At 43.8% G+C, this 21,030-nt stretch overlaps 1 protein-coding gene across 2 annotated transcripts; it reads left to right on the top strand.

The window, feature by feature from the left end:
- Window positions 1-1,339: 1,339 nt before the first annotated feature.
- On the top strand, window positions 1,340-19,405 carry Cah1 (carbonic anhydrase 2). Of its 2 annotated transcripts, XM_071722481.1 has the most exons (8): window positions 1,340-1,861; window positions 8,072-8,272; window positions 10,054-10,175; window positions 12,151-12,246; window positions 13,805-13,919; window positions 14,834-14,932; window positions 16,181-16,359; window positions 16,873-19,405. In XM_071722481.1, the coding sequence occupies exons 1-8, from the start codon at window positions 1,825-1,827 to the stop codon at window positions 16,939-16,941; spliced, it is 918 nt and encodes a 305-aa protein (XP_071578582.1). In that variant the 5' UTR covers window positions 1,340-1,824; the 3' UTR covers window positions 16,942-19,405. The 2 variants fall into 2 exon arrangements, with proteins under 2 accessions (XP_071578582.1, XP_071578583.1); XM_071722482.1 differs by lacking the exon at window positions 14,834-14,932 and having other exon boundaries at window positions 1,341-1,861.
- Window positions 19,406-21,030: the final 1,625 nt, after the last annotated feature.

Raw genomic sequence — 21,030 nt, 5'->3', positions numbered from 1 at the left:
TTAATTTACATACGAAGAAGGACATCTCTCGAGCAGCCGAGCTAAGCGTATTGATATTCAACTACAGAATCCACTGAGAATTAATTTTTATTGAAGGTGGGAGCTCTCTTTATTTACGCAATAAAGACGAAATGATGACGCTTGCGGAACGTTTCGTGACGTAACGTTGCCGGAACGACGTTATCCGTGAGTGATAAAGGAAGTCGTGTGTGCCTCTCGAGCGATTAGATTGCTCATCGTTTGCAAACGCGAAGGAAGTAAATGTAAGTAAACATCTCTTCGAGGAGGTGATAGCGATCTAATCTTGTCGTTGCAACTCCATTAGCTAAACATATCTTCTCTGCAACAGCATTAAATATAAATACAAGCGGCAAGAATTGCCGTTACACTTGTTCTTGTGCCGAATCAGATTCCGCGATAAAAATTGGAAGATACATTTCTTCGAAGAAACTGTTATTACGAAGACCGCATATATTTTATTAAATTATCGTTAGGCACGAATTTTTTACCTGAAAGTGACAAAATCAGAGTAAAGATTTATCCTATTTGTGTCGAGTAAAATTAAAGGTAAAATTAATGTAGTAATTTTAATGTAATTTTTAACTTTCGCAAAACTGAGAGCCGCGTGCAAATATGTTTCATTTTCAGATCAAAACTTTTTTTAACATTCAAACATTTATTTTGATGAATTTAAAATCAATTTATTGTTAGATAGCTGCACCAATTATAAATTCAAATCATAAAGTCATTTATAAAATACGAATCGTAAAGTTATCTAGCCTTCTTATAAATATAAATATATTTCAAAATGACAAAATTACAGCGGCAACTAACTATCTTAAATAAAGATCTTAAAATGACACAAAGTTACATCAGCAGAGCTGCGATTGTGTAAGTCAATTACCAGTACAATGTCATAAACCGAAATTAACTTGAAGTTTCGTATGCATGTGACGGAATGAAGAATTCCGCTCTCTATTTTAAAGTATCCAAAGTATTCTAAAATATTTTAAGGTATTCCCGGAGATTTTCAACTTCATCCAAGAAATCGAATTACGCCAGGAAAACAACAGAGATCTCTCGTACCAACGTATTCAAAAGAGATTTATTTATTATTTGATGGCGAAACGAATCTTGCGAAAAAAACATGGTATGAATAAGACATTGGACATCCCAGTTATTTATTTATCGATCATCGATCCGTCGGCGTCGCATGCGCCGCTGCATGCACGTGTGCACGCGTGGCGGGCGCGCACGTGTAAATATTTACCGGCGCATGCGCGGCTGTCGCTCGCGCGCGGTCACGTGACCGCGCGCGATATAAAGCGGTGCCGATGCGCCGGCCGGTATTACCGCCGTAGGAGTCGTACGCGTAAGCCTGTCGGTCGCTTTCCCGATCGCGGAAGAAAAAAGGAAAGACGAGACAGAAACTCGGCGGCCGCCACGGGGAAAGTATCGGGCCGCTCAGAAGGAAACGCGCTCAGCTGTGAGCCTCGGCCGGACTCTTCTCGCGCACTCTGAATTTAAAATCTCGCGAGACCCGAACGGGTTTCGCGAAATCGCAAAATCGCGGAGGCCGCGAACCGCGCCGGCCCTTCGTCCCTCGTCTCGAGAACGTCGCGGGATTCTGACGCGATCGTCGAGACGATCCCGTCGACGTCGCTTCCCAGACGCACCGGCGACCGCGGAACGCTAGTGCTCGTACGTCCGATCGACGCGAGTCGACGCCCGAGCGGACAAGACGAGCGGGTGCAAATTCTACTCGGACCTCAATTTCGCGGATCTCAATTTCCCGTGAATCCCCCGGCCGAACTGGACGCGAGGATGAGCTCGAAGGACGAGTGGGACTACTTCCGAAATGGTAAGGAAAACAAAATAGAAATATTTCAGGCATAGATTGTATAATTTTTTTTTCCTAGCTAGTCGAAATATTTTTTAGAGACTATGAATGTTTGCAGAATTGTTCTAGTATTTCCTTTTAAAAATCATAGATTTTATAATTTTGTTTTCTAATCTGAATATTTTGGGGGCTACGAATATTTACAGAATTTTTCTGGTATTTTCTTTTAAAAATTACGCTATATTTATACATTTAATTGTTAAATACTCACCTTACGTTCGTCGGAGAACTTGAGATTATTAAATTTATCTATCATCGCGTTGCTGAAAGTGGCTCAAAACGTTTACAACTTATAATTTGTATTAAATGTCACATAGAGCGTTAATTCACGCACAACTAACCGCGTTTGACCTTTCAAAGCCTACTTTCCCTTGTTATTACTCGTTAATGTTTTAAGCGCTCCCCCGAAGCTACGTTGACGCTACGCATAAACTTGAGTCGCGCGTGTCCGGAATGACTCGCGCAAATTACACGCGAATTTGGATCGCAAATGAATACCACGCTTGAGCAGCACGGATGCGTAAAAGTAGAAATTGCGAGGAAAACGGATAGAAGGGTCTCGGTGAAAATTGCAACTCTTAAGATAATTAATACCCGCGATTGTAATTGCGTGTAATTGTAAAATCGATGATTTTCCCGTAAATCGCGCGGGCCGTCTTCCTCGTACGTATACATTACTTCTGATAAGCGCGCATCGATATTATTGATTGGCCATTTTGTCAATCGTCGTGCATTCAATATACATATCTAACCGGGGTATTTCTGTGCTTAACGTTACAATCAGTGCTGGCTGGCAGCCGCAAGCCTGGTATCTCGTTTCCCGATTAACCAACGGCGAACGAAACGCGTTCGCGATAATTCCTATCGCGGCAGTTAATTGAATCCCATTGCGAAAGAGGCACGAAGCGATTTCATTGTAAAACGGAATATTTTTTTTTCCTAGGAAGTAGTCACTACCTGAAAAAAAACGCAACGGTAGAGAAAGTGCGTTTCGAACAAAAATATGAGGATGATTGATTGAAGTTTCTTGGTCTTTAGGACATTCCGGTTAAATTACGCAAAAATTTTCTCCTTTCCTTCGCGACGGTCAAATTACTCTATTTTTCTTCTTTCTCTTTCTCCGTCAACACATCCAACGCTGAAAAGTTGGACAATGGACCCGCCGACTTTTTCATTTCGTTGCAAGGCCGTATGCTTTTCTCAAACTTTATGAAATATAAGAGACAATGGAGAAGATGGACGGCACGTGTAAATCACTTTCCTTAAAAAGGAAAGGAGAAAGACGTTTTTCCTTTTCAAATTGGAATCTAAAAAAAACTCCGCATCTGGAATAACGGCTTGTTTTTCTTTAGTGGAATTATCGATCCCGCAACCTTAATTCGTCAAATAATAATATCTCATTAAAAATCTTTCGCTGCGAAACGCTTTCACGCAACAACTCTCGAAGATATCTCGACTGGTTTTCCACAAGTGCTCTTTAGCTCCAATGATTTTTATTAACTATCTACATCCAACAATATATAGATTACATTTTAGAGATCCTTAAGTCGTTCGTTTGTCAGTATTAATTAACGCGTCTCCGTAGCGTCAAAATGCGGCCACATGTTAGACATCAGTCGTCAGCATGCGAACCTCGGAACACAGATCGAAATTCGTGGAAAGGAAAGCCCTGTCGTTCAACTCATTTCGTTTCTCCTCCCCCTGTCCCCTGTCCCCGTTCGCTCGGTTTTCGTCTCGGTTTCCGGATGGCACCGCAGGCTCACTGACCCGGGGCCATTGTCTTCCCGCTCGAATGCAGGGCGAACGGGCCGTGCCAAGCGACCACGGGGCAAGGGGGGGGGAAGGGGTGCCTTCTTTCCTCGCAGACCTCGTGGAACGCGGGGCACGACTCCGCGGGGGTAAATGAAAATCAATAGTTTTCTTCCGTAGTGCCGTTAGGCCGATGCACCTGTGTTCCCGCGCGGGGAAGTATACAGGCGCGCCTAACACGCGCGCGGGCCACACGGACGGGCACGCACACGAAAGGCCGGAGGGGGTCGCAGACCCAGTTTCACTTTGTTCCGCCGCACGGGGTTGCCGTGCATGCCTCCGAAACCGCCCTTAATCTCGAGTCAATTTGTCAGCGCTATCTTTCGACCGATTTGTATGCGCGCCGAGCGAGTCGGGGGAATTCGACGTATACGAATCCTCGGGAATCGGCCCGTTGCCAAAACGAGGGTGGGGGGGGGGGGGCGAAATCTCGCAGAGAGGGATGATTGAGTCGTTTAAACGCGCGCTCGCGACCGCGGCTCGCGAGAGGCTCCGCTCGCTTGAAATTGATCGATGCCATTCGGCCGTCATCAATTATTTCGGAAGAATCCGCCGTTCCCACGACACCGCTCGCGTAATTGCGGCCTGCCGTCCCGCGGCCGAGAGCGGGATTGTTTTTCAAGCGGATTTATCTTGGCTCGCGACTGCTAGATCGTAGAACTTCGAATCGGCCCGGGGCCGATTGCCAGTACGCGTCTTGCGTGTAGAATATACACTCTTGACTCTCCAATTCTATTCTAGATATCTTCAGAACGCCACGCCACGGCGTTTGAAAATGAAATTACGCCCCGTGCAAATTAATTCGGATTTTGGGTAATCGAGGTCGGCGTTCCGGGGCACGGAATCCCGCGATCGCGAACGGCGAGCCCCTTACTTGCGTATTCCACCCTGCCTAACGAGTACCGGAACGTCGGTCCTGATCGTGCTTGTAAGTGAATGAAGAAGACAGATATTCTATCTTTGTTAATTAGCATATATATGAGATAATTGCAAGCGATGTAGCGTATGATCTAACAAGCGACTGGCCGAAGCAGATTGCGCAAGCAATCAAACCGAGTCCTTTTTAAAGCAAATAGAGAGGACCAAGACGTTGAAAGATTAATGAAAACTTTATACAAAGGGGCCTCCGATTCGTGCGTTATATACTTGTACGCCACTCGCTATCGCGATACTCCCTATCGATTTAGGTTGTCGTCGGTTGAGGCGAATGCGATTTCAATCGAGTTCCATTCGGGATAAAAATAGAAAGTGATCTCATTGTTACGTCAAAATTAAAAAAATGGGAGATTTTTTTTTCCTTGGGGTAAAACGCCAAGTCTCAAAACATCTACGGGCGCGGTCTGGAATTTTTATAGCGAGCTCTCTGACAGCCATCTTGCGAGGATTTTATTTAATTTACGATCGCACGTCCATTTACCGCCTCTCGCGTTTTGTGTTCCGCGGGCGCGAAGAGGATGATATTTCACGACCGTGCGCCCGCGTCCGCGTGCAACGTGAATCGCGCGTGAGAATATCGGCGAGAAAGAAAGTTCACAATCGAAGAGAATCGCTGGAGAAATCCTCTCTCCCGCGAACGATCGCGCGGTCACCGTCTTCGTTCGCGACGATTTACCTGCAAATTGCTCGCCGACTGACGCAGACTGCCATTCTAGGCTGCCATTCGCGCTTATTATGCACGCGTGCAGGTGAAGCCTACGTACGACGACTTATTTGCACATCGCATTCGTTAATACGAACGGCGTGGTTATCTCTTCTCTTTTCCCTAACGATTAAGTATGTACGTCGTATATTTTAAAATTAATATTTGCTCACGTGAATAGCAATGGTCGCTGTTCAAAAGGAAAATCGACTCCGTTTAGCCTTTTGATCCGCGACTCGTGAATATTGAATAGGAATTTTTTTTTGCTATCTAACATATAATGCTATACGCGCATTAAGGATATAAATAAAACGTAATGAGAAGAGAGATTTCACGACAGAAATATCCAAATATCGCGACGTGTCGCAGAATGACACGTGGCAGAACGCGACGAGGCACTGTCATTTAATGACCATTTTTTATACGTAACGTAATAACGGGGTCTCCGATAATGCAGACGGCTAATGGACTCAGGATTACTACATTGATAATACGTAGGTGGAAAAACGCACATGTGTTTGTGCGTAAGGTGTGTTAAGTTTCTTTGGTTGGTACAAAAGGATTGCGATATCGAAAGAGAGAAAGAGAAAGAGAGAGAAATATTTGCCAAGTGCATTCACGATTTTCCGCATTCGGCCTTATGATATTTCCTGTGATTCGTTGAATCATCACGTTGCAAGGTTGAACGAACCTTCAAACGAGCGTCGTTCTTATTATCTACTCTGCGACAAGGATCCTAATCGTCACGTCGACTGACGATAGTATCAGCCGTATCGGTAGCCTCAATCTCTCAGCGGCAATAATATTTTGATGTCACTGTAATTTTCCGTCATTTACATTGATAATTAAGTATTATGGTTAAGCTCGAGTAAGCCTGTTACGACGAATAAAAAAATCTTTCGTAATCTTGACCCCGATAATGGGAATCTTTTATGTTAATCGTATAAAATACAAAGCAAACTTAACGTTACATAAGAGTGCTTAAGCAGTAAGCGAACTGATCAAAGTCGAATATTCACGAGAATAATAAATTAATTAGGCAAAAGTAATCTTCAGGTAACTCGAGTGGATATTTAGATATTGAGACTATCTAGCCGACACATATATTGCTAGCATATAACTGGTGAAAGATATTGTCTAATTATCTTTGATTTTTATCTCTCCTTCATTCAAAGTTCTCGCGGTGTTTGCAATTCGCTGATAACTTTCATTTTGATCAGTTATATGGCAAGCGTTGCGAGCTCGCGTACCGTTATCGCGACGTTTTTCGGCTCGAACCGGATAAACGACTGCTTTTGTTACTACCGCGGAGCTATCCTTCAATGGGAATTCACGTGACGCCGATCTCAATGCCGCGAGCGGATTTCTTACGCTCTTACGCTCAGCGAATGACTAATTCGTTTCACTCTGTGCAGCTCCGCGCTTTCAATTTTATGGACGATTGTGCGAATATCGTATAAATATGAAATGCAGCCGTGAGGCTTTGCGTTCAGGGTCACTCTGATATTTCGCTCACATTTTCATATTATATGACAATAATTTTTAATAATTAACAATTTTTAAATATTATCTTTTCTGTGGATTCCTGATTTTATACCGTCTAGATTTCTTACACACAGTTAATCTTTTCCATTTTCTTTCACATATAAACATAAATATACTCTATGTGTATGATCTTATATTGTACGTAACGTGATGAAGCAAATCGCAGCAATTAATTTAATTCCGTGAATTTAATTACGTTCTGAGCGATGGCGATCGATTGACCGCAACTTGTCAGGTGAGATTCGCACGAACGCTACATTACATAGTGATCTCATAATTAAACGCAAGATTCAAACGTTGCAAGTCTCTCGTGGTGTTCTCGCGCTAATCAATCGATCAGCTTGTTTAATTTATGTATTAATTTTTCTTAGCTCTCCCAATCTGTCGCATGCGACGCGTTCGACATCTAATTATAAAGCAAACAACATTGAGATCACGTGCCACGATAAAGAAAGATTAATGCGTCGGCACGTGACGCACGTCGACAGATAAGGAGCATGCGAAATTATTAAGGATAATGTGCTTGATCAGCTTTCGCGTGTCGTCGAAATTGGCGCGCGACATGACATCCGCGGACATCATTTTTTAATTAACATTTTTGTTAGTTTATTTGAATGTATAATAAGTTACATACAAGTTCTCGACGTGGCCTTCATGGATTATCTCCAACGTCGTTTATCGCGTCGTTAATAAGTCATAATAAGTGAATGTTATTACTTCTGCAAACGTTATTCGCGTTTTTCGTGTCCGTATATACTAAGTGGGGAAAGAAACAAACTTTATGGTTGAAGGAGTGGTCCATGTAGACCGGAATTTCGATAAGTGCGAACTTGAATCTATTATCGGCACGTGACGTGCATCGTGATAAAGAGTTTGTTTCGCGCTCGGAGTTTGGCATGCGAACTTTCTCAATTTGCTTGAGCTCGAGCTCGTATCACCGCGCGGTACTATCTTGTTGTCACGGTACACGTGCCATTCTTATCGCAAAATTATATTCATAGATTGATTGTAAACCGAAGAAATCGGATGATCGCTCGTCTGCTTCATTTCCGTTGATTCTTGTCACCGCGATAAATTTGTCGAAATTCATTGTTCTCGGTACTGATCCTCATCCGTCCTCACTTCAACGTAACTGAAATTTATCCTTTTTTTTAAATTTGCATTTGTATGTGTTGCAGGACCCAGCACGTGGGTGACGAAGTTCCCCATGGCAGCCGGCTCCAGACAGAGCCCGGTGAACATCGAGACCAAGCGGGCGGAGTCCGATCACGAGGCTCTGAGCAGCAAACCCCTGCGTTGGAAATATCCCTCCACAGCATCCCGGAAGCTGATCAATCCCGGTTACTGCTGGCAGGTGGACACCGATGCCGAGGGCACATGTGAGTGTCGCACTTTGCAATACGGAATCTCGTCTTATTTTTCTTTTCTCGTTTATTTTGGACATCCCCTTTCCCCTTCTCCTCTCTGCGAGAGTAAAAATTTATACGACGAGTTATCGTGGCACGAACAACGAAAACGTCGCTCGGAGCTAGGATAAATTGTATTTAACGATGATCGATGACGCTCTTGATTCACGCTTTGCATAAACACGTGAGCGAAAAACTTTTTTCTAAGCAGGAAGGGGAAATCCGAGGCTGCATGGAAAAAAGGATTAGCTACTAACAAATTTAGTTGCAAAATAGGGACAGCTAGAGTAAAAGGTTTTGCTCGTTTTGCTACTATTGTTAAATTATAGCTCTCGCTGCAAAAAAAATATTAGGTGTCCCTAAATTTGCTACAGTAGCTAATCTTTTTTTTCCGTGCCATTGCGGTCGAAACTTTGAATTGCAGATCGTCGCGGCCGCAAAGTGCGGGCAGTGCGGCGCAAGTTGCGAAATCCCGGCGCTACAATATACGCGCTCGTCCGTCCAGCGATGGAGTGATCCGGGGTATAATTTTAGACGATTCAGTTCGCGATACCCGGCCTCGCATTCCGTCTTAAACGTACTAAAACATGTAAACATTTAAACGTGTAAACATGTTAACGTTGGCAGCGGTGCCGAACGCGATTAGAGACTCGTTAAATCCGCGGCTTCTTGCAGCGGGTTGTATAAAGGCGTTCTCCGCACGAATGAGTTACATAATGCTTTTTATTAATTTCGTGCATCATGCACACCTTACGTAAGGAACAAACGCGATGCGATTTGTATTGTCACGGTGTTATGTATTTCCGAGATTATATATACATACCCCGAGGGGCCTGGCGAGCGAATTCTCGCGCCGAAGCACCCGATCGCGTATATACTCGTGTATCGTTACGAAGGTTTCACTGTCGACTTCGTGCCACTTAGGGCTTTTACCTTCGTACCGAGTGCTCGGGGCGTATTCGAAATGAGGACGACCGTGCCGTGGCGTATTATGTGTATTCATATGTGGCACGAAGCGGGGCAGAGCGCTCTGTACGGCGATATGTGACACAAAACAATAGATAGAATGTCGCGATAATAAAGTCGCGGCGTTACTTCTCAGACACTCGCCACGATAAGCGGCCTCTTTCGAAATTCAACATACGGAAATTGCCAATATTGTGCAAAATTGCATATTAGCTGGGGAAACAAATACGAGAACAAACGATCGATAAGTAAAATAAAGCAGGCCTTCCTGAAGCAACGTAGTTTTTTTTTTCATTTTATTTTATAAAGGTCTGAAATAACTTTCGGAGCGCACAAACATCTTGTGAAAATTTTCATCGCGCCTGCCGTACATAATAAATAATTTTAGAGTCTCTTGTACAGGAAAGTTCCGTGAAAACGCAAGACTTGGCGCGCCAAATTTTCCCCAACAATTCATCACAGTTAAAGTGGAGGCGAAACACAAAATAATAAAATGCGTCACGACGCAAATGCGTCGCATGCAGCGCAAATGCGACGATTCTCTCTCGTTATAGTTCCCGTCCGCGCGGTTTGGCCAATCAAGCGTATCCTGTAATAAAAGCGGCCTGCCACGGGCCCGCCGTATACGTCCGTTCGTGACGCCTCGTGGAAGCGTGCTCCGAGAATTTCTACGTTTACGTGGACCTAATTTAGACGTTTACCCATTCATTTGCATATCTTATCGCGGTAGTATTGCCGTATCGTGCATCTACTCATCTAATCTCGATTATATCTCGATTTGTCGACAGTTTTGAGCGGCGGACCGCTGATGGACGACGTCTACAAGCTGGAGCAGTATCACTGTCACTGGGGGTGCAGCGATTCCAGAGGATCCGAACACACGGTCGACGGGCAGGCCTTCGCCGGAGAGGTACGGAATATAATTAGTAACAGAATATAATGAATATAATAAATTCTTTTTAAAACGTTAACGTAATCGCCCTTAAACTCGCGCCCTCGGATTCGCTCGCTCCGCTAACTATATTTTAACTTAACGGCTTGAGTACGACGAGCGAGTGCAATTATTCTACTTGATAGCCAAAGTAGCTCGTTAACAATCCAGTCACATTGAGAGTATGATTCACTCCGTTTGCCGACCATCCGCGAGGAGGAGCAGCGACGTCGACCTTGTCCAAGAACCGCCATGTGCGATTTATTAGCGCGATCGTTTTACCGAAGACAAACCGAGGCTTTAGTCCTAGTTATTAGTCGTCCGCAAACACGACGCGAGAGAGATGGCTTTTCTGCGGATAAAAATAGAAAACTTTATGGAGTATGCAAAACGCGGCATAGAGAGACGCTAATTGCGGACAGACATTAATAATATAATTATGCAGACGTTTCATTTATCTCGTAAATAATGCGCTATTATCGTCGCATATGTCCGCATTGATAGAATACCGAGTGACGTGTCAAAGGTCTTTTTATGCTCTAGCAGCTGCGCGTCCGTCCGCAAAGCCGCGTGTATCGGTTTGCGAATAAGGAAAGAAAGAAACAACAAACGCGCGCGTGGAGTGGAAACGATAATGGGCATTATCGTCGAAACCGCCACTCGCGTGCGCGAATAATAGCCGACTCGCGTAACGAGATGTCTGCGTCCACACGCGCGCATTGTGGACACCGAAGGAATTTTCGAAGGCGAAAACAATTCGCGAACAAAACGCCCGCTCGCGAACTGCGAAAAGAATTCCAATAATTAACCGCGGAAGAAAATTGCGTATTTCCTGGGCACATTTTCTGACGCGATTCCGGGACGGATGCGCTCATCGTGGGAATTTTTTCGATGCTCTTGCTGGCTTATTTTGTAAGTGCAAAATAAATTTGTTTGCTCGACTCGCGATTAAATCGCTTTCGATTATGCAATCGTCTACGCAGCATTGAGTCTGTAATCTATCAAAAAGGTGACTTCAGCTTGATCCTGCCGCGCCAGTCGAGAAAACATCGATGACTCTTCTTCGATGCGTGGAAAAATTTCTTCGTCTTACGATGTATGTAATAATAATCGTCGAGCAGCAAAACACGTTTGAGATTACGCGACGACTCGGTACTATTCTTGAATGTGAATTCAGACGCGAAACTCTATTCCCCGAACGAGATCGCGATTTCTCTTGGAAACGAACGCGCCGCTTAACCGGCGACTTTCCGGCCCAAACTCGATGATAATTAAACGACCTGAGTCTTAAGCGCATTAGCGAGTCAATTGGCGATCGCAATGATTTCGCGTTCGAACGCCGCGCACGTCCGTCTCTCTCATCGGACGCGCTTTTTCCGGGAAGCCCCGCGACGCAACGTTCGCTTCATCGCGAGGCTCTACACGGCGAATGTATGCGCGATATCCCCCCGTAGCGATCTCGTATCTGGGAAACCGGGTCGATCGGATGCACACGGATATCCGCGGAATTTGAGAGAGAGAGAGAGAGAGAGAGAGAGAGAGAGAGAGAGAGAGAGAGAGAGAGAGAGAGAGAGAGAGAGAGAGAGAGAGAGAGAGCGTCCAGTTGCTGCACTGATTACATAATATCTCTCTAACGACCACCCGTCAAACGCAATTATCATTTATCGACGATGCTGACGAAGTTTCTTTGAGATCCAGTAACGTGAATCACGGCCAAGAAGAATATCCTAAATGGTTAAGGCTGTATAATCAAAACGGGACAAAAGCATTGAAGATCATCGGACTTTCTCGACGGTAGAAATGCAGAAATTGATATTTCTTAATTGGCTATTTGCGCAAGGATTAAGTACTCGTTAACTGCCAGTCGACCTGCCGTTCCGCTCCACCCTGATTGCCCGCTATTAGACTTAATGCTCGACGATTTAGATTCATTGAACGACAACGTTGGTTTCAGCTACATCTTGTGCACTGGAACACGAGCAAGTACAAGACCTTCGCCGAAGCCGCGAAAGCTTCTGACGGTCTGGCCGTTCTGGGAGTCTTCCTTAAGGTTCGCAACGTTATAATGTTTATATTAGATAAACGTGCGTGTTGCAATTAATTATTGAATATTAAAATAATTACAATTAGAATAAGTCCGATTAGAACTGCATCTATTTTTTTTGTACCACACAGAAAAAAAGTATCAAATCAAAACTTATACTCAAATTAAACTATTCATCGTTTCGTATACACGCAACAATCTATAATCTTCTTATAAGAATTTCAATTTTTCGTTTCAATTTTTTTTTCTTGAACCATATATAAAATGACTTCGTTCAAGCAAGTTTCCTTCGTTTAATGCAATCAGCGTAATCTCATTTCGAGATTTCCACGTTGAAACTAAAGATATTTTCAAGTCAAGAATATTCTTTCTTCCTGTGTATATTGAAAATGTAAAAGCAACGTATTTTTCACCTTCTTCGTCTTTGTCAAAGCGATATCTTGCATCTACGAATACTCAATATATATTGGTTCGTCAAATGTTTATACAAGCGTGTCGTCAGCCCGCGGAAGCCACACCTCTTCCACTCGGGGATTCTAATTCGCTTATTTTCGCCGGAGTATATGCATCTATATCTATAGTCAAGTTAGGTATTTTACATAAGACGTAAGCTGCAGACAAGCAGAATCCCCGTGGAGGTGCGGAGGTGTCACCGCCACGATCGTCGCCGAATGGTCGATTATGTAAACGCGAGAGACGTTGACATAATTACGCCGTGTCGCTGTATCGAACTCGAAAACGAGACACGCAAACACGCGTTCTCGTTCGGCGGGCGCGTCGTCGTTCGCATTCGTTTTCGTATAGCGAGAAGAATACCTCGATCGCGTGCAACGGCAATTATCCTCTTCCGCTTTGCACAGCGCTTTGTGTCTAATATTTAGGTTGCAGCTGCGCGGTATCTCATGGAGAACGCGACGATCGCAATTGCAAAATTCTATTCGAGCAAATGATACACTTCTCGCCGGCGCAGCGCGACGGGAGAAGTTACATTGTTACGGAGATCGGACGCGATAAATCTCGCGGAGCGGGAAAATACTCGCGAAGCGAGCTTTCCTCGCGCCCGCCGATGCATCAACGTGATTATCTCTTACGTAAACGTCGCGCAGCTTTAGGACACGTCGAAGTCGCGTAAGAGCGCGCGAACATATCGAAGGAAATTTATGCGCCACGTGCGACACGGCGACAAAATGCGGCAGACAATTCTAAAAATGACATTGCGTAATCAACGGCTCAATGTCGAGCGTTTTTTATCGCGTCAATTTGTGCCTCGTGCCGCTGTTTCGCCGATCATTACGGTTGCTCTATTCAACGATATTCGGCAGGGGAGCTAATTAAATTCGCGATAAATTTCTGAGCCTTTTATCGACTCACACTCATTGTCGCGAATTTTTTAAAAATAAAATTACGGATATTAAATTTTAGGAACGCGCGTAAATCTGGGATATGCGGTATTTGAGAATATAGCTCGTTAGCTTGAGAGAAAGCGGCTTAATTATGTCTCGGTCTCGTGAAATCGCGTGTCATTATAATCGGAAAGGAAGGAAAGCAAACGATTTGCTTGCAGGTCGGCAAAACCCATGAAGAAATGGACAAAATCGCCCGACTGCTACCGTACGTCTCGCACAAGTACGAGGTCGTGGAAATTACGGAACCTATTGACCCCGGTAAACTTCTTCCCGGTAAGTTACAATCGACCCGATCGAATAATCGCCCGGGTAATTTGGTGATTGTCTCTTTGATCAAACATTCCGTCTATTCATCGATGCATAGTGTCCGTGATCCATTCTTGTTGTTCCTCCTGTAATATTCATATTCAATTGTAGCTTAAACCTGTTTGCGCAAGCTGATCGAACCGTAATGTAACTTGTAATAGTTTTGACCTATGTAAATTAATTAATTCGAACGAGAAACAGCTGATGAGACCAAAAATAAGACAAGTAAAATTCCTTTTATCTCATCTATCTTTAATTAATTTATATATACATATAAATTTATATTTATGATATATAAAATTCTTATAATAATATTATAATATAATATAATATAATATAATATATAATACACTACTCAACAAAATTAAAAGGCCACTTAAAATCAGCGCTAAAAAAGACCAAATTCAAAGTCACGTATCTTTGCAAAAAAAAAAAGATCGTAGAGTGATGTTTGAAAAAGCATTTTAAATCTTTAGCTTTCAAATGCTTCAAGACACGTTTATCTGCGAAGATTTTCCTACAAACGAGGCTAATTTAAAGTGGGCCTTGTAAAATTGAAAAATAAACTTTAACTTTGATGACGTGCTTATTATATTATTATATTATATTATTTTTTTATAATATAATGTAAAATATTTTTAATAATATTTTTTCTATTATATATTATTATATATAATACATATATTTGCAATCCTGGCTCGCAGCCAAGTCAGACCAAACATTAAACGGTGTCAACAAAGTAATAGAACCGTCTGCGAGATGACGGAAGCCATTCGTTAGCGTTAACAATCGCCTGGCGCGTGTCTCTGCATTAACGCATCGACTAACGAAATTTCTCCCGCATATACTTTGTGCTCTCGCTTTGCGTCGTGCACGCACAGTGCGCGGTGGACGGGCCGGCACGCAGAGATGCGTGAATCCGTGCATGCGCTGGGCCGACCGAATCATACCACGCCACGAGAACAAATGGGATTTCCAAGGTTCGTACGTTCGTATCGCCTTGGACTAGTTCGTGCGAGAGAATGAGAGAGAGAGAGAGAGAGAGAAAAAGAGAGTATGTCTATACGCGCTCGAGCGTGGGGTTCCCGCTTTTCAGCAATGGCTCGGAAAAAATAAGAAACGTCTCGAGCGCGATTATCCTACGGTTATTTTTCAGCAGCCTCCAATTTTCCGAAGCCTTGCATGTCAAACGCGCACGGTCGGGATGGACGCATGTCATAAAATGATTGGCATGATGTGACGATGCACGTCGTAGTCAGTAATTGGTTTTTTTTCCATATCCTCTGACGTAAAAAAGACGAATTTATTTTTGCGCGAGGAGCACCTGTTCCGCGATGCAAATCCCCATATCAGTTTATGGAAGTTTCTCATTTTACTGTATGACATATTTATATGCGTTTATCTGTACAAATATCACAATTTAATGTCCTCGTAATTTAATCTTGCTTAGTAGCCACTCCTTTATTTTTCGTAAGCGAATTATTTGCACGAATATCATATACGTTAATGATATAGTGTCCTCACAATTTAATCCTGCTTAGTGCGCACTGATTCTTTATCTATTGTAACCGATATGCCTAATATAACGTTGCGTATGTGTGTGGATATATTTCAACTATTCCTATGTAAACCTTTATTCAGACGTTCACCTATAGACCCTCGTAGTGTCCTCGTTAGCGTTACTTATCGATATTATTTCGGAGAAATGTCGCTCGGGTATCAGCGATAACACCGAAAGATAAGACGAATGGAGGGTCAGCACTTACACGAAATATACCTCTCCGACAGACAGTACCTACATTAATCAAATCGTGAAATTACATTCTCGAGGTAATTTTCTCCATCACTGAACTGCGATTCGTATGACGTGCGGTAGGATGACAGAAAAAGGGAAACATTTCAGACATTAAAAGACATTATCACGAGAACATCGGTTTCGAGACATGATTGGATCTCCAAATGAAATCCGACGCGACGTAGCTATTTTAATATTAATTCTGCTATATCGCGTTGGAAGATAAAATCACAATCACAAACGTGATCGTTTAAAAATATGCGATCAAGTAATATAATACGCGTCACGCCTATAGTCTCTCATCAATGGCATGTTATTACTGATTTAAGCAATCGTATTTATGTCTCTTTATCGCTTTAGTTGTCAGTTTAATAAATTTCCTTTCGCTTTTATTTCCGCGCGAGAAACCACCTCAATTTCTTCTCTGGTTTAGACGACAACGGATACTGGACGTACTTGGGCTCGCTGACGACGCCGCCGTGCAACGAGAGCGTCACTTGGATCCTCTTCAAAAAGTACATCGAGGTGTCCCATCATCAGCTCAACATCTTCCGCAATCTGCGAAAGTTTCCGCGCGGCGAGGAGTGCCCTTGCCACGAGAACCACGGAGTGGTAAGCGAAAAGTGTCGCGAAAGAATTATCGCACCTCCGTTTCCGCGACGCTGCTTCTTTTTATCTCCGGTCAGCTCCCCGCATGTTGCGAGAGTCGCCTGTCCCTTATCTAAACGATTCCGCGAATTCCCCCGTATCGTTTTCCCTCGATATCCCTTTTCCCCCCCGGTTTGATAAATGAGTCCCGATTGGCGATCAACGTGACACGGCGAACGCCTCTGCGGCGCGAGGCGATTACCATTTTCCAGCCGCGAGAGATGCATATCGTCGCAACGAGTCGGCGTTTTCTCTCCTTTTTTTTCCTTCTCTTTCGCTCGATATACCGCGAACCAGTCACCGGCAGCTCTATTTTTAGGCGTCCAGGACGCCTTTAGACGTCGACGACCGCGGCCACCGCGTCGTCTCAGCGACGAGCTGGAATGTATAATATTTCGGATCGACGGGGAGCACCCAGCGCGACACGCCCTCGTTTTTATATAATCCCGACCTTTCTTCTTCTTTGACACTCCGCAGGTGATGAACAACTTCCGTCCACCGATGCCGCTGGGAAATCGCGTGTTGCGGGAGTGCGGGAGTTTCTGATCGTCGGCCCCCACCCGGAAAATGACAACAGACGAGAGAGACAGAAAGAGACAGAGGACGGAATGACTTCCGATCCTCTCTGCGCTCTTTGCGAACCGTCGACCCCGAAGCGACGACCGATGTTAGCCGCCGACGCGACGAACCGCCAGCGTCCAACGTGCCTTCCGATTTAATCAACGAAGACTCGCCTTGCGTTTCGCGAGGCGCCAGCCTTGCTTTCTTTGTAGTCGACTCCGTCGTTAGCAGAGAGACTCCCGCCGCGAGCAGGAAATTCCTGGAGACGAATCGAGAATACTTGATAGCTTTAGCTCGCGCCACGGTGAGCTGCGACTTGCGAGCTCGCCGCGTACTCCCATGTTATTTAACGCTATACAGTAAGCTAACAATAAGTAGGCCTTACCAATCTAACTGGCACCGTTATCGAAGAATCACTGTGAATTCATGCATCACGCAAAACCAAAGCGCCAATCTTACAAAAAATCGCATTACTCTGCAAAAATGGTAAATTTCACGTAAGATAACTTTACATATAGCGCGTCTGATTTTTGCCGAGATACTGATTTTTAATACAAGGCACCTCTGACCAGCCGGATATTCCTCGACGGTAGGTACGCTACATGAACTATTAAAAAAACTTTGAAAAGAGCTTTGAAAAAAAAACCACATTTATTCCTCTGTGGAGGGCGACGACGACAGGTAATTATCGACTTTCAGCACTTTCTCGAATACGATCGATGGACTCGCACATTTAGACATTTGTCTGAATGTATCATGTCCCTGAGATGATCGCGCTTAGTTATTATTCATCCGAGAACTGTCCAACTCGTCCTTTTTTCAGGCGCGATCGTCTTAAATCGCTCGTCGGCTGAATCTCGAATCTTATCAAATACCTTCGACGGAGGAAGCGTGTTCGGTCAGGGACGCCGCAGTAGTGGCTAATATATATATATGTATATATACAAGTGTGTGCGTTTCAATTTAATCAAGAGCAATTACGAGTGAAAAGTAGACTAACAACGTTAGAACGTCCGTTCTTCGCGCGCGCGAGGAATACCGCTTTCTCATTAATTAATTAAAAATCGTTGCTTACACGTGTACGCGTGTGGAATTCCGAGAAGGTCCGTGTCTGTGCGTATAAGACGCGCGATCTGACGATAAGATGGAACGTAACGATAATTGCGACACGGCGCGATGCTCTTTGTGTATCGCATTATACATAACACGGTAGATCGATAGATATTAATAACGAGTCGTGAATTCTTTGCATGCACACAACGGCTCGTGCATCGCGCAAGGAGGACTCTGTCTCGATCGATCCGTCCGCGAGGCATCGTCGACTCACATCGTCTTTAAGTGGCCGCGGGTCAACGATCTACCTTGGATGCTGTACGTTACGTTACCGCGGCATCTGAAAAGAGAATAGTTGTTAATAGTATCGTATTTAAATCGTGTGTACTATACTGTTGACGCACGAGACAGACGGTAAGACCCCCGGAGGCGCATCGTACGGCTTCATTCAGGCCTCATGCGCTTAGCGTAGACTACGCGAGTTTGTTCTGTCAAAATATTCCCAGCCGAGATTTGTCGCGCCGTGCAACAAGTGTTGAGATGCCGGCGTTTTATCGCGGAAGCGACTTTGATGATACGTACGATAGGTAGCTGCGACGTATGTCCGAAGATAAAATAAGCCTGTCATAAATCAAAACAAACAACTGTATGAGATAAGTAGAAAAAATCGATGAGATTGTGAACCAATCGTCTGTTAAAATCACGAAATTTATAAAAAGTGGAGCCGATCAGTTTTTGCCTTCTGAAAAGCTGATATAAAAATCTTTCTCCTCGGCGTTCCGACTGATTTCCGATAAAACAACGAGACGGGACTTGAATTTTTCTGATAATCTGAATTTATCCTGGCAAAAAGTTTCTTTTTCTAAAAAATGATATATTTTTTTTAACTTTAATTCTCCAACATAATGCGCGAGGAAAATGATTTTTATGAGGATTAAACTGAATTAATAAAATAAATCGTGGACCGCCACTCTCTCTTGAGCGTCAACAGTCACTTAAAATAGACGATAGTCGTGGATTTTATTTCATGCCATACACAAATTTTACGTATCGTATACTATAGTTTGCGACGTGCGTCGAATATATTATGCTGGTCACTTTGGACACCTTATCATACATGTTCTCAGGAATCGCTCCTTCGGTCTTTCTGTAAACTGTAAGATAACGTCTTCTTTCGTCGCGGCGGTATCTCGTCGTTTGACTTTTATTCGTTTGCTATATATTATATATATTATATACATGTATATTCTAATTATTGTTGGTAACGTGAGATATGGTATGTATTTGTATTTCGTAGTCTCGACTGTGATAGGAAGAAAGAAAGAAAGAAAGAGAGAGAGAAAGAAAGAGAAAATAAAGTGCCGTTCTATTTGCTTTCGTACGGCAATATCCGGCTCGCTTTCTGTCACTCTTATTGCGATCCTTCGACACCGAAAATGAGTTCTCGCTCTGGAAAGCCTCGAGCGAGCCTCTATTCCGTTCCGTCGTATAAAAGGGTACAAGGCCAGCGACCGCTAACGCTCGACCGTACCCGGCTTTGGTGCTCGTAGTCGGGACCAGTTTTAGCGGACGAGGAGGAAACCCGTGTATGGGAGAAGGCGTGGAAGAGCGACCGAGGTGAGGAGACCTCACCTGTGTGATTCCTTGAAACGCCGTAACGCCCTCGAGCTATACGGGATTACATATATTAGGTACATCTCGTGCGGCATCAACGAGATGACGAAGTGGCGCAATCGCCGTGCGTACGAGTGATTGTATCAAGGAAAGAAGCAGGATCATTTCTCGATGTAACACGCTTTACACGCTTTGTATAAAGTTCAACAGCTCGAGATTCTCCAGCGTCGGATTGTTTTCGGTCAATTATTTTCTCTTTTTTTACGTCTATTCTAATCCAACGTTGTAAATCTCACAATCAGTCTCTTCGTGGGTTTCAACATCGAGAGCTCGTCGCGCAGTCGCCTCGCCGACGCTTTTATGAGACATTCCCTCGGAACCGGTCGGTGCATCTGACGATACACGTGCATCGCTGAGACTACCACATTCATAGTAGTCGAACACGCTTAGGTCTGCCGTCGCTCGTTCGTTCGCACTGGCTCCGAATAATATTTTGTCTAAGAGATGAGCATGTACGTTTTGATACGAATGTACACAATTCCTTCTCATGTAACGATATTAAATATTAATTTACCGACTGTTAAGACTTATATTATTCGCCAGGCGATCGCAGGCCAAGTTATTTCGGCTTACAATTAATTACGAAAATATAAAATCGCGAGAGATCCAAATTTTATAGCGGAGTTAAGGAATGCACAAGCGGCTGGTACATCTACTTTAGCGTTTCAGGATGTCGTTAACAATTTTCTATTCCTTTTGCCGTCTTCGAGTCACGGCTTTAATGTTGCAATAAATTGTCGATACAAAGCTGGTAATTGATGTCAATTCTCGGCTGTTAAGAAACACGTTTAGCAGCCTGGTTAATAAAAGCGAACTAGGTGCCGCCCCGCGACAGCGATATACGCGCCTATGCTGTTTCGCTGCAGTCCGCAATTACGCATCTCGTAATATCTTGAACATGTGGCCGATTGCCGGTTTCCATAGACATTGTATGCAAATTTCAATACGTTATAATCAACTCATCTTCGATCTTCGCAATCAACGCGCTGCGCAATCGATGAAGATGCGAATGTCGACAATGGTGAGCGCAAACGTTGAAAGCATTTTTAAATATATATCGTGAGTTTCGCGGAAAATGTTTTCTTTTTATTACGATAGAAGTACGGAGACCCAAAGCGGAAATGCTTTCTTAAATTAAAGAAAATCGACATCGTTATCTTTATAGAAGCAAAGGAAATGCTCGCCACGATAGTCGCCGTATATTTTCAACCGTGAGTTACTGAGTTTCTTGTGTATCTACAGAAGATCAACGTGGAAACCACGTGGATTCTCAGTAACAATCGCTGGTAACCGACGACCAGTAATCGGTCACTTGCTGTCCAGCGATAACGATCGTCCGCGTAATCA

Source organism: Temnothorax nylanderi, unplaced genomic scaffold (assembly GCF_030848795.1).
Source record: "Temnothorax nylanderi isolate EJ_2023f unplaced genomic scaffold, tnyl_v1.0 TNYL_tig0489_pilon, whole genome shotgun sequence".
Taxonomy (NCBI): Eukaryota; Metazoa; Arthropoda; class Insecta; order Hymenoptera; family Formicidae; genus Temnothorax; species Temnothorax nylanderi.
The sequence above is the reverse complement of the archived record's forward strand: the minus strand, read 5'-3'. Positions and strand labels throughout refer to the sequence as shown.